At 40.7% G+C, this 14,615-nt stretch overlaps 1 protein-coding gene across 9 annotated transcripts in view; it reads left to right on the plus strand.

Moving 5' to 3' along the window:
* The window catches only part of ANKS1A (ankyrin repeat and sterile alpha motif domain containing 1A), a 175,582-nt gene that overhangs the window by 77,994 nt on the left and 82,973 nt on the right, over nt 1–14,615 (plus strand). For 5 of the 9 annotated variants that reach the window (XM_036239054.1, XM_036239071.1, XM_036239064.1 and 2 more), the window contains 7 exons: nt 1,080–1,376; nt 2,161–2,236; nt 2,521–2,622; nt 2,696–2,827; nt 3,980–4,176; nt 7,417–7,509; nt 12,010–12,130. In XM_036239054.1, the coding sequence (XP_036094947.1) occupies nt 1,080–1,376; nt 2,161–2,236; nt 2,521–2,622; nt 2,696–2,827; nt 3,980–4,176; nt 7,417–7,509; nt 12,010–12,130 (1,018 nt within the window). The remainder of the gene's footprint in view (nt 1–1,079; nt 1,377–2,160; nt 2,237–2,520; nt 2,623–2,695; nt 2,828–3,979; nt 4,177–7,416; nt 7,510–12,009; nt 12,131–14,615) is intronic. The other 4 variants (XM_016146929.2, XM_016146926.2, XM_016146924.2 and 1 more) reach the window with 1 other exon arrangement.

Genomic DNA, 14,615 nt, shown 5'->3' on the forward strand with positions numbered 1-14,615 from the left:
AATATTGATTTGATGGACAACTCCCCTCATAAGCTTTGTTTCCCTAAAATAGCAGAAGCCGCCTGAATAAATTCAGGACTCTCAAAATCTTGTGGGACAATTATTTTCATTAGTGATTTTAAAAAGGAAAGGTCGTGCAAATCACTTTATTCCTGCTCTAATTATACATTGTCAGTAGTAGTAAAAGAAAGAGCGTAATTGGAATAATTAACAGTTTGCTTTTGATGATTGAAAAACCACAAACTTCTCCTGTTTTATCCCATGTTCTACCTTTAGTTTGAAGCAAAATTGGCATTAAAAGACCATGGGGTTGTAAATTTGAATTGATGGCAGTGTTACGATTTTGAATATTTTGCACCTCTCACACAAAACATTCCAGTGTCTGATTGAAGAAGTGCTACCCTGTGCTGTAGAGTCTGTATGCATGGATTGGTACAGGCTTCTGGAATAGGCACAGGGCAGCATCAGGGTCCCATATTCCTCTGTGATTGGGCTCAGGTGCCTCCCTCCCCTGGAAATGGCTGTTTGCTGATGTCTTGAGAGTGACTTTTGGTGCTCTGCTGTTACTTTCATTGTTGGCTGGTTGATTTGCATGCAAGAAGCTAAGCAGAAGACACTCTTTCATAAAAGCTTGTGTGTGAGGCAGTGGATGGTCAACAAATGAAGAATCAGAACCACAGGGTTGACTAAATGTAAATTATAAAACCAGTTGAAGTTTAAAATGAATCAATGGCAGTGATATTATTGGTATTTGTCTGTGCCAGGGCTTCTACCCAAGACCTGCCACATTCCCTAGATTGCTCTCTTCACAATCTGGAGACACTTCCTTCACAGCACAAAGGAGACTGCAAATGCTAAGGAGATGACTGCTTCCTTCTTGCAGTAACTGGGGCAAGATGTGGCTGATTAGAGCAGTTGAGCTTGTTCACAGGGGAGTATGTCTAGATTCTGACTGACTTCTATTAGCCCCCCAAGTATTGCTGCTATTTTTCTCATTTAAATTTCATTGGTTTTATGTGTGATTGTCCTAGTCATATGCCAGTCACCTTTCTGATGTGATCTGCTTGTTAACCCTTTAGAACAATGACAACGAGACGGCCCTGCATTGCGCAGCACAGTATGGCCACACGGAGGTGGTGAAGGTCCTCTTAGAGGAGCTAACAGATCCCACCATGCGCAACAACAAATTCGAGACACCTCTGGACCTGGCTGCGCTCTATGGGAGACTGGAGGTGGTGAAGATGCTCCTCAATGCACACCCCAACCTCTTGAGCTGCAACACTAAGAAGCACACCCCTCTGCACTTGGCAGCAAGGAATGGCCACAGAGCTGTGGTCCAGGTGCTCCTGGATGCTGGCATGGATAGTAACTACCAGGTAGCTGGACCAATAGACCTCCCAGGCTCAAGGGACTTAGTCATTTGAGAAAAGGCACAAGTACCATGCTGCCGGGCTGTGTTATTATTTAGCACGTTCTGTATCACATGTCAGATGCTTCCTTCCATTCGTTGACTCATTTTACTGTGAAACGTTAGAGACAAACTCCCCAGTGAGTCTGTTCTTTTTTTCTTTTTAGGGTTAAAATATAATCATTATACCCTGAAAAGATGCGATTATGGACAAGCTCTCGAAAATAGACAGTTTCATTATTTTTCTATACATGTGTTTCCACTGCCACCATTTAGCACCTCCAAAATCCCATCAGCTTGATTTTGCCAACAAGAGACTTAGCATTTCCCGTGGCTTTTCACTTTTGCTTCATTCAGGTGAATGAACAGTCCTTAGGCTTTGCATTGACCAAACCACACTTGAAGTTAAGGTGTTTTTTTTCCCCTTGTACTTTTCTTTTCATTATTCCTCCTACCCAGGAAGGTGGAGTTTTGAGCAGTTTTACCAATAGGTGGCTGGCTCCAAGAGTAACTGTGCTGTTAGCCACGTGTGGCCTGCTGGTGGCACAACAAACACTCTTGATGTACAGGCCATGATTGTGGTTTTGGAATCCAGACAAGAAAAATGGGAAAGATAATGACAGGGGAATTTGTGTGGTTTATTTTATTTTCCTGTCCCTTCTTGCCTGTGTCCCGTTTGTCGTGTGAAGCCACGCCAGAATGGGGTCACTTTTCTGATGACACGCTACTCTGCGCTCTCGTTTGCTTTCCAGACGGAGAAGGGCAGTGCTTTGCATGAGGCTGCTTTGTTTGGCAAGACCGATGTGGTGCAAATCCTGCTGGCTGCAGGTGAGAGGTCGGCAGCACTCTTGTCTACACAGCATGCCAGGGTTGGGATTGTTTCTCCCTAGCCTCCCTGGAGGGGGATTTTTTCCGGCTGCATTTGAACCCAATGTACGTATGTCTCCACTGATTGCAAATGTACGAATTGTTCATGAATAGCTGGATTAAATGGCTTTGGATGAAAAATGTTGGTCGTGCTGCTGGTAGCATTAGGTGTCCTGGAATTTGACCCTCATCGAGGCTCACTTGAAAATGCTCACTCCACTGGTCTACTTGGTGTGCCTTTCTAGGAATTGATGTCAACATAAAAGATAACCGTGGACTGACTGCCCTAGACACTGTCCAAGAACTGCCTTCTCAGAAGAGCCAGCAGATAGCAGCACTTATCGAAGGTATTAGTCCATCTCCCTGTCGGGGTGACCAGAGGACACACTGGCCAAACCAAGACATTTGCATTTGGTGCAGCTTTTTTTTGTTTGTTTGTTTTCCATGTAGATCACATGACTGGAAAAAGAAGTGCAAAAGAGGTAGATAAAACTCCCACACCCCAGCCACCTCTCATCTCCAATATGGACTCCACATCCCAGAAGTCTCAGGGTAAGGTGGCTCTTCTGTCAGCAAAGGGGCTCTCAGCTCAAAAAGAGTTGAACGTTCTTTAGCAAAATGGAAAATCTTAATTTAAATAATAATTTCAGGGAGTTAGGGGTACTTAATAAGTTCATATTCAAATTCATTCTTTCCCAACTGCTATATGAAGTTTTATTGAATATAGCTTAAGCCTTCGACAGCAGACCTCTTCTTTCCTACTTTATGTTATTCTTTACTTTCACAGTTGGCTCTATGAAATCTATTCTGGGATGTGTAGTAGGCAGGATAATTTCAAGATAAATTCAAATATCAGTGAAACGTTTTTTTTCCTAACACACACTATAGTTGGCCCACAGTAAATACTTAATGAGTGTCATCTGGTTGGTAGATGTGCATGTGGAAGATTTTGATAACGTATCATATGGCTAATAAACTCGGTCTGGGTGCTAGCTTAGGTAGTCCAGCCTCTACAGTACTGCCAGGATCCACCTTTTCAGATTTATTGAGCAGCCTTTTGGGTCCTAGGTGTGATGAATGAGAAAGACAAAATACTCACTGACACCTTCCCCATACACACATCACAATAAAAAAAATCTAGAGAAACAGAACAAAGCCAGACACAAAAATGGGAAAGTGATTTTTCAAAGGAGTACAGAAATACAAGGGTTAAAGTGTACTCAGTCTGTCGTTACTGTGGAGTACTTGTTCTTACCAGTCATCACACATTGTTTCTGACCTCATAATCTAATAATGGGATTAGTAATTTACTAAACTATTAGCTTTTAAGGATTTGTTGGTTATAGTTTTGACTATTTACAGTGACCCAGAGATCCCTGTTCTATAACAGTTGGTAATTTTGCAGTCATAAGTTTGGATCCCAGATACTCTGAGGTTTGTGGTTACCTAGTGAGTGAGTCTAACAGCTGTTCAGCGCCTCTGTCTCAGAAAGGCTTCATCATCCTCTATTTTGCTTGAGCACATGGAGGCCCTTATCAACAATTTTAAGGATTACTTAAGTAGTTTAGTTATACTTTGCTGCATTTTATGGTTTAAGTTTATGCTATCATGGTATGAGGTATTTGGGAATTTGGATTGCCGCAGTGGTTGGAAACTCGAGATTGTGTTCTCCTTTCATTGACTCTTCTCCAACCGCCTCTCCAGGTGACATGGAGAAATCAGTGACTGAACTGATCATCGATTTTGACGCAAACGCTGAAGAGGAGGACCCCTATGAGGCGCTGTGCAATGCTGTCTCCTGTCATTCCTTGGACAGCATGGCCAGTGGGCGATCATCTGACCGAGACTCCATGAACAAGGAGGCTGAGGCAGCAGGAGTGAAAGCTGCTGGAGTGAGGCCTGTATGTGGCCTGGGGCCCTCAGCAACCTGGGGGTTTTGTTGCCCCCTGTGCACCTGTGTGGGGCTAGGGGGAGGGGTGTGACCCCTAGTGCCCGCTGGCATGTCAGAGACCTGGATCCTCCTCCCCTGTTGTCCTGGGGCTTTGCTACGTCTCCCTCTTAGTGTGGTTGTATTGGGGTAGAATTTTGGTTTTTCCAATTTCAGTGTAACCATTTGCATATTTCTGTTACGTTTTGGCCTTAGAACAAATTATTTCTAGTTAGCTTTAGTGCTGTGTCTGTCTTTTGGTCTTTGCTATATTCTGTGTTTTTTCTCTCTGGAGAGCAGTTCAGACAGTGAAAGAGCTCAGTGAAATAAGTTTCTGTCTGACCTGAGTACATGCTCACCTTCCATTTGCCCTCAGAGAATTATCTGTTTGGGTCTGGACAGATTTCTGTATTTGTCAGGGTTGTAGCAAGGTTTGGTCAGACATCGCATGTGTTAGTATGTTGCACTCCTGTTTTTCCTAGTTATTACAACCCTTCCAGCCACTGAAATCATAGAATTAGGACAGCCCTGATTCTTCCTTCTCAAGGCCTACCTTCTTGTCTTACTGCTTCTTTCTCTGGTATTTGCTTCTACTTCTGGCCTTGTACATTGTTCTTCAGACTCTTTACCCCACTTTTCTCCCTTGGGGTTTTGCTGTGCGCCTAAGCCTGAATCAGTGGCCCCATCGACCTTCCTTCCTGAATTGCAGGCCTAGTAATTTGAGGTTTCGAGCTCTGTGCTTTTATTAAACTGGCCATTGCTCTAACAGGATCCCAGTGATAATCTCACCTTGCGGCATATTTTCATGTGTATATTATTTCTTGTTGGAAAAGCTGACTTTTTCCTTTCAGTCTGAATCCAGCTTATAACCATTTTGATGATCTTTTAGCTGCTAGGTGATCCTAGGGCTTTTCAGGTGTCCCCTGGGAGTGGCGTGAGGTTTCTTGGTGTTCTTTTCTGTTAGCCTCCTTGCCCTGCCCTTGATGAGACCCTGCATTTCAGTACGGATTTTGGAACGGCCCACCAGTCTTGTGGTAGCCCACCAGAGAGGGTATGATCAAGGACTGCGGTAAAACTTGTGAGCAGTGAAAGCGAGTGCATACGCGGAGCACCGCTGGTATTGTGCTTCTGTAGACAGAGCTAGTTTTTTTCACTTCCGTTGCTGTTAGATACAAATGAATTAAGCAAATCCACCTGTGGAGGAAAGGCGTTGCTTAAGTGGTACTTACAGGTGATGCCCATTAGAGGGAGCCAGAGGCTTTGCAAGAAGAACACGGGGTTACTGAGGAAGCTTTTAACCAAGTTCCTGTGGGGCTTAGCCACTGATTTACAGTCCCTTTGTTTCCTCCTCCTCTAGGAATCTAGCCTCTTAAGGTCCTTCTAAATAGAAACTGATACATCTTGGGGTGCATGCTTTGCCATGTTAACTTGTGTATATTGTGGCTGTGCTACCTTCCTGACCCTTGGTAATTAACTGTGGCCGAGGGACTGTTATCCATCTTATAAACACAATGGATGGTATTTATAAATCAGTTCCAGGCTTCCAGGCCCTGGGCCGAAGTTTTGATGTTAGAAAAAAGAGGATCAGGCTTTTCTTTCCTTCCAGCGCCCCCAGTGATCACTTCCACCAAAGGCTTTCCTATTACTCTTTCTAGGCTCCTTTAGCTTTAGGAAACCTTCTCAGATGGGTCCTTTTTATTGTGTTTTATTTTGTTTTCCTCAGTTCTTTGTGTCCCAAGGTTGGATAACTGGTGTAGATTACGGGCCTGCTGCTTTTGCTCTTCCCTCCCTTACAAAGTGGCCCCGGGACCAGGCTTGTTCCTGTACTTCTGGAGCAAAGAAGGGTGGAGGAAATAGGACTTAGTGGGAAATATGATATAAATTGCTTTGTTTGGCTTCAAAACATGAACCTGTATTGAAGTTGTTGCCGTTGGGCATCCATCTGGTTCCAGGGACTGTGGGAATGACTGGTTTTTTTGAGTTTTAAAACCGAGCAGTAAAGCATATTTCAATAAAGAGATCACAGATGCCAATTGCTAACTCTGGCAGCTCCTAAAACATAAGAAACATCTTTCCTTGTAGCTTTCTCTGAGGTTCAGCATTCACCTCTGCCCTGATGTTTCCCATACTCCTGTCCCAGCAGCACAGCAAACTGACCTACAAGCCAGGGATGGAGCCTGCAAGCCAAATCCTGTTTCAGATTCCCATTCCCTTCCCCATAAGAACATTGATCATCAAACTTTGAAAGAGAAATGATGTTGGAAGTAGTGCAGGCACAATGGCAAACCTCCCTTCAGCTTTCACCAAAGATCATTCTGTATATTCCTGAAATTGACCAATTAATTAATGATCTAACTGATCCCCTCCTCAATGAGTGTCTTGCCTCATGGCCGGGGTTGGCAGACTGTGGCCACAAACCAGTTGCCTCTTTTTGTGAATAAAGTTTTATTGGAATACAGCCACACTCACTCTTTTACATATTTTTTTATGGCTACTTTTACAATGCAATGGCAGAATTGGCAAAGTCCAAGACATTTACTCTGTGGCTCTTTAAGAAAAAGGTCGCCAACCCCTTGCTCTAGGACAGATAACTGACAAATATTATTTTTTTTTAAATGGGTTGAGATGAAGTAGGGTTTTCATATGCTAATGATACATAATAGTAATCATAGAAGCTGACCAAGGATAAGAGGACCACTATGAACTTTTGCTAATAAATGGGGTGGCATCAAAGTTTAGACAGGAAGTAATGTTTTTGTCCTTAATTACTTTCCTCATTACTTCCTAATAACTTTGGTTCGTTAGGACTTTTTGACAAGTTGATTCTTTTGACTTGCTGTTTCCTCATTTTAGAGTAGACTGAAAGTTGAGCCATGGTTTTTCCTATACTAGAGTTTTAAGAATCAGTATTATGAAGGACATTTTCTGACAGGGCAGTTACTTATATGTTTTCAGTGCTGATATTCTCACTGTGGTCAAGGTTGTGAAAGAGGTATTTATAATCTCTGCCATAAACGTCAAAAAGAACATACTAACTGAAGTGTGTGTGAGAGCAAGGTTCTCCAGATATTAAACAGATACTAAACCATGAGCTTGGTTTCTCAGAGGAGTTCTGTACATTATTATTTTTAATTTCCAAGAGCTAAGATAAGAGTAAACCAAAAAGCTACTTGAAAAAAGAGATGATGAAGTACTTATTTTTTCTCTTCTACAGAGGGAACGTCCACCACCTCCAGCAAAGCCACCGCCTGATGAAGAGGAGGAAGACCGCATAGATAAGAAGTATTTTCCCTTGACAGCTTCTGAGGTAGAGGGTTAAGGATTTGTTCCCATCATTGAAATATGATTTTTTGAGAAGTGCATCAGTGTGTGCTTGAAAAAGACTTTGCTTTCTCATATCACCTCTTTGAAGAAGTAAATTTGTGTTTTGTACATCAGTAATGTGGAGCAAGAATTTTTAAACTCACTCGAAAGTAGTAAGCAAAGAATTTTCATAGAGCTTTCTGACAGGCCAATTACTGACCTACCTTGCCACAAGGAAAGTAAAGCATACACATTTTCTCCTGCTTCTGGTGGGCTAGCCAAACTCATGTTTTGCCTTTGCACCTGTGTTATCTTTTGAGATAAAATGTACAGTGTCGCCCAAATCACTGTTCCCTGGAATGTGACACATTAGCAAGCTCTGATGGTCCTGCCCCAAACATCTTGTTTTTGTTTTTGCATTTTCCCTCTTTATATCACATGAAGAATCTGTCCCAGCACCAACATGAAAAATATAATAAAGACTCAATTAGAAGAGAAATAGGAATAGTAGGGGTGGGGAGGACTCAAAGAAAGTTATTTGAAAAGAATAGTCTACCTTTTTAAAAAAGAAACGTTATCATGAAGCAGGTCATTCATTTTCTCACTTAGGTTTATGAAGAGAATCGTTTTTCTTCATCATTCATCTTTAAAATGCTCCTTTACTACTTCCCACTGTTCAGAGAATGTTTATTGAGTGTTTATTTAAAATATTACATAATTTCGGTATTTTATTTTGTAGTTCATTCAGTGCCCTATTGTTCTTTAATTTAAAAATTAGCTAATATAAACTAGTCAATTAAATCTCATTACTTTATCCCTAGAAGTAGGAGTTAATTTATTTTTACAGTATTGCCATGGACTGTTCAGTGAAATAGGCTCTTTTATTTAATATAAACACATAGAACCAGAAGTATAGCTTTAGTTTAACAAATGTATAAAATGCAAGGAAGCCATTCTAAGAATGTTAGTCACTGTTGGATATAGAAGATGATTTTTATGCTAGGTACAAATTCTGTCCTTATTTCTTTTTATCCCTTAATTACAAAATGCTTATTATCATGTCTCAATTTAGGGGTCTCTATAATTACAGCCTCTAGGGTAATAATACATTGCCAGCAGTCACAAGTGCACGTAGTAAATACCCACATGTTTTTATAGAGATGTGCTTCATTACTTCCTTTTTACAAGAGATCCCTGGTAATATGGAGTATATTCATTTGGGGCTGGTTCTCTGTAAATGTCTTATGCCACCTCTTTAACAAAGACTTAGATTAAAATTCCTAATGCCCAAGGATAAGGGCAAGGCTCTTAAAGAAATATTGTATAACCAGGACTTTCTGTGCTCCTAAGGCTTTCCAGAACTTACAATTTGGCAATAACAGTGTCAAGAGGAAGAGGAGAAATTGCCACATTACTCTCCTGGATGGGAGACTGTCTGAGATACATCTTCTAGGACTTGCTTCTGAATAGCCTGGAATTCTGGGTTATTTGGACCATTGGAGTCAGTATTTGGAAGACTTTGAGAACCCTGGCTTTGCCTATTTAGTGATGATTATAAGTACATGAATATAGAGGTGATATAGTCTGGATCATTAGCCTTTTAATGATCAAGGCAGATTCTGTTTGCTGTCGTTTGAATGGTTGGGTCTTCTCCAAAAGTGGACTTTTTTTTTTTTTTGACTCTAGTCTTCATCATTTTTATTTCTCATACTCTCAAAGCTTTACTAACCTAATACTCATCTCCTAGGAGGAACTGATTTCATCAAAATTTAGACATTTATATTTGGCAAGCAATCTGCCTCTGTGTTCACGTCCTATTCCTGAGGCTTGTCATTGTCAGATGACCTATAGAAGCCTTTAAGGGAAGTTGAGTATACCTGGCTCCAGGAAAGCTTATCAGAGCAATGACCAGATCATGAAACTGGCTTAAAAACATTAATATATGCACACGTGTGTGTGCACACATGCTATTTAGATGTTTTGGCCTCGCCAAATGGACTGCCAGCTGCATTAGTCTGACCACAGACTTCTCTATGCTCAGATGTGCTAAACATTCACGGGAAGTTGCAGCTGCTATGATATCTCTTCTCGGAAAGCTGCCCACACCCTGACTAGCCATTCCATTGTCATAGTTAGGTAGTTTTGCTCTACAGTGAAAATGTTGCTTTCCATATAGCAGAGAATATGTTTTTGTTTTTGTTTTTGTTTTTGTGTTGGCTTTGATTTATTACTAGCCCTGGAAGAATGGGGGGAAAGATTAAGGAGTAATTTAGTAAAGAGCAGAATCCTTTCTTTTGAAAATCACTTATTGCCATATTCACTGTGACACAGGGCTTCTTGAGTGGGAACTAAGAAGACTCAAAGAAAAGCAATTTATTGCCTTATTAGATTTTAATCCCATAGCTGTCAAGGGCCTAGACCAAGCAAAAAATATCACCCTACAAATTGGAGTTGTCTGGGTGTGAGTGGGGACTCTCATTAGACATCCGAAGGAGGAGAAAGGTCCAAATTGGTTGAAGAAATCATATTTCCCAGACGAAAATGAGGCCAGCTTTGTTCAGAATTAGGGGAGGTGAATTTCATGGCCCAGGCTCTTCTGGGAGCTCTTTATGTAACCTTGGGCAAGTCTTGAGACCTCTCTGGGAACCTGGTTTTGTCATCTGAAAAATGAAGGAGCTGGAACCAGGTGCTCTATGGCTAGGAGTGGTTCAGGTCCCGTCCAGCATTGACACGTACTGGTTCTCTGCTTCTAGCCATTGTGTACAAGAACCAGGCACATAGTGAATGCAGGTCTGGTGGGCCTGCTTTTCCAGATGGAAGTTATCAGCCCTGTTCTGCCTAGGAAGAAAGGATATTATAGGCCAGGCATCTGTGCTGTCAAATACCTCTCAGAGAGGTATGCCTGGGGCTATGTGAGAGCCCTTACTGTGTACAGGACACTCACAGAAACAGATTGCCAGGGCTCTGCCTAAATGATAGCTATGGGTGTGTAAACATGCAGAACACAAATTCCTATCTGTAAAGCCTTTGGTATTAAGTTGACACTGAATGAACTGCTTAATGGTCCCTTTTTGTTCCCTTAATTATGTTCCTATGAAGAGGCAAAAGGAATAAGTAATACAGACAAATGGCTCATTGTAATGAAATAGCTTTTAGCTTCCAGGTGGCTTTCAGTAAGTGGAGGTTCCTGCTGTGCTAGGCAGAATTTTGGATAGAGACTATCATTCTGCCTTTAGAGTGGCAGCCTTGTTAACAAACAGGAGCTGCAGTCTCTCATTTACTCTGAGACTGCGAGAATCCTTGTTGTTTCATTAGGCTGTAACATGGTGAGTTATGCCTCCAAGAAGTAAAACAGTGATGAATCACAAGCTCTATTTGTTTGCAGTGAGCTGTGAGAAGTGTCTGTGTGTGCCAGAGAATCACATTTGTAAGGTGTTATTATTTGTTAGGTGGAACTGGGAACTCTCCTTCACTTCATGTTCATAAATATATTACTTATCCTAACCATTCAAGAAGAGAGATTTTGTGCTTTGGTTTCCTCTCCTAATAGCTGGTATGTGATTATTCTTAATTTGCCTGTGAAACATATTGGGTTCTTAGGACAGGTGAGCCAGAATTACCCTCTGAGGCCTAGGTCTCCATTCTCTCTCTCAATGCAGCTGTAGTACTAATCCTGGTATTTCTAGTTTGGTTCAAGCTTGGCTACTCTGGTACCATGACTACCTGTGGCCACCAGGCCCTCAGCTGACTAAAGCCAGTTGGCAGGTGTAGGAGCCAGCTCTGGTCCATTTACTTCCAGAGACACTGGGTGCCAGAATTTGGGATTTCTCAGCAGAAAGAGCTACTTTTTCTCCACTGAAATACATACTGCCTAGCCACTTGACTGTTTCAGAACAAAGATTGGTAGAATTAATTTAAAATTATTATAAATGTGGTAGGAAGCTGGCTTTGGGGAAATTCTTCCTTATAAGTCCTAGGACCTTAAAGAAAGGCTCACAAAAATAGAGGACTTACAGAGCACTTCGTTTCTAGTAAGTGTCAGTCATTCAGGGTCAATTAGACGTCATTTTGATTCCCACAGGAGGTGGGAAGGAAACCAGCCTTAGGGTAGCACGTGTGCCTATTAAAAAAGAAATGTTGAGAAAGAAGCCCATGTAGTTTTGGCAGCAATAAGGGAAGTATTATCCACAGAAAAGAGATCATGCAGAATACTGGAGATGGGAGAGGCAAGGGAATGGGAGGATCTTGGATTTTATTTATGATTTTTTGAAAGATAAAATGAGGTAAGGAAAGGGGAATGTTTTAATTAAAGGCCATTGAGATTTGAAGTACAGGTGCATATCCAGAAAAGCAGTTGTGATTCCATGTGACATTTGAATTATTTACTTTCTTTTTCTCTCTTCCTATCAGATGAAAAAGGAACCAATAATTTTGAATTTGTTCATTATAACCTATTCGGTATTAGCCACTTGCATAAAAAGTACTGTGGTGTTTTCTGTCTTAGGTCTTGGCCATGAGACCCCGGGTTCAGGGCAGTACAGCCAGAGAAGAGGATGAGCATCCTTATGAGCTGTTATTAACAGCAGAAACAAAGAAGTTGGCATCAGTGGACGGAAAAACAAAAGGTACATGCCACCCCCTATCCCCTACCCTCACCCCCCAGCAGAAACAACTCCAAAAGGATTTTTAAAGTTCGTGATCCTGGGTGAAAGGAGACGAGGATGTACCTTGGAATGGGGAATGTGGGTGCATTATGGCCTTGTGTTTTTAATACCCGAGATTAGAGTTGGCTTGCCACCTTTCCGCACGTGAAGCAAGGAAAAGATTAGGTCAGACTAGGTGAGAGCTATGAAAGGAGAGACTGCCAGGATTGTGGCAGAGATTGATTTGGGGGTCCCAAGTCATAAACCCTCAAGTTAATGCTGTGGAAAAACAAGCCCAGCAAGTCAGTCCCTTTGGGTTCAGGCTGACGGCACAGACTTAGCTCTGAGTCCTGACCTCAGAGGGAGGCACTCCTGGGGAGGGGCCCGTGATTGGCTGCCACCAGGTAACTAGAGTGCTCTGTCGCCTTGGCCTACTTTCATTGCCGCTGCAAAATTCAGTTTCCTCTGTGAGGGAGTGAGTGCTGCAGGACTGAGATCCAGCCCGGCGATGTAAACGCAGTCACGACAGAGGTGAGTGTGCACTGCTGGAGAATTTGTGACCACCTCTGTTCTCCTCAGGAAGAACAAGAAGGGGCAGTGCAATTCCCACTGCAGTTTGAAGGAACTCTGTGGCCTCTCCTCAGTTCTCTGTAGTTTGGCGGGGACTAGGTACTTCATGGGGTGTTATGAGTACCTCCTTTTTTATCCTAAAATAGTCTGTGGTTCAGATAAGAATGGGGGTACAATAGGTTTTTTGAAGTGCTTTTCACTAGGCCAGTCAGCAGAAGATAGGGGCGGCAAAGAGAATGTATGCATATGTGTATGACGTAGATTTTAATCTTAGTAGTCCTATTTAAAAGATTTCTCTTCAAGCATGCAGAAACTGTGGTTATTTTCATAGTGGATTTTTTTTGTCTTTGTTTTTTGCTTTTTTTTTTATGGTTTCCATTTGGAGCTTTTAAAAGAAGGTTATCATTTAGATACAGTAAAATTTTCCCTTTTTATGTACTGTTCTGTGAGTTTTTGACAAATATCAGTTGTATAACTGACACCATAGTTAAGATACCGAATAGTTTCATCACACCAAAAAATTCTCTGTGTCCCTTTGTAGACATTCCTGCACCCCTTTCTAATACTCTGATGTCTGTCCCAATAATTTTGCCTTTTCCGGAATGTCCTATAAACAGAATTATACAGTATAAGCCCTTTTGAGTCTGGCCCTTTTTCACTTAGTAGAATTCATTAGACATTCATCCATACTGTTGCATATATCAGTAATTTGTTCCTTTTTGTTGCTGAGTAGTATTCCATTGTTTGGATATACCACAGTTTATTCTCTAATTGAGAGACATTTACTTCATTTACAAATTAGGAAAATTACAAATAAGTTGTTATAAACATTTGTGTACAGGTTGTTGTGTTAACATAGCTTTCATTTCTCTTGGGGTAAACACTACAAATGGGATTGCTGAGTCCTAGGTAAATATATGTTTAACTTCATAAGAAACTACCAAACCATTTTCCAGAGTGGTTGTACTATTTTGTATTTCCATCAGCAGTGTATGAGAGTTATGGTTGTTATGTATCCTCTAAGCACTTAATACTATTAGACCGTTATAATTTTAGCCATTTTATAGATGTGTAGTAGTATTTCACTGTAGATTTAATTTATATTTCCCTAAAGACTAATAAGAGTGTTAAGCATCTGTTGATGTGCTTATTTGCCATTCTCATATCTAATGAAGTGTCTCTTCAGATCTTTTACTCATTTAAAAAATTGGGTTTTTTTTTTTATTATTGAGTTGTGAGAGTTCTTTATATGTTTTGGACACAAGTTTTTTTTGTTTTTAATCAGATATATGATTTTCTTCTAGTCTGTAATTTGTCTTTTTATTCCCTTAAGTGTATCTTTTGAAGAGCAGAGTTTCCTAATTTTGATGTTCAGTTTATCCCTTTTTTAAAATAGATAAGGTCACAAATATTTTTTCCTACTTTATTTTCTAGAAATTTTTAGCTTTAGGTATTATATTTAGGTCTGTGGTTCATTTTTAAGTTAATTTTTTAATATGGTGTGTGGTTCATTTTTTCGCATATGGATATTCAGTTGTTTCAGCAGATTTGTTGAAAAGATTATCCTTTCTCCATGGAATTGCCTTTGCCACTTTGTTATTCTTCCTCAGAATTATTTAGATATTCTAATTCCTTTATTTTTCCATACAGAAATTTGTAATCAGTTTGTCGATTTCTACGAAAATTCCTACTGGGATTTTTATTGAGACTGTGTTGAATCTATATAGCAGTTTGAGAAGAAATGATGTCATAACTGTATTAAATCTTTCAGTCACATGGTAGATTTTTTATTAAAACATTTAGAAGGAGTGGAGTAGAGCACAGATACCTTCTGTCGCTGTTTAATAAAAAAAAAAAATACCGAAATTAACCCTTAAAGAACAAGCACTTAATAATT

This window comes from Rousettus aegyptiacus, unplaced genomic scaffold (assembly GCF_014176215.1).
Source record: "Rousettus aegyptiacus isolate mRouAeg1 unplaced genomic scaffold, mRouAeg1.p scaffold_m13_p_1, whole genome shotgun sequence".
NCBI lineage: Eukaryota > Metazoa > Chordata > Mammalia > Chiroptera > Pteropodidae > Rousettus > Rousettus aegyptiacus.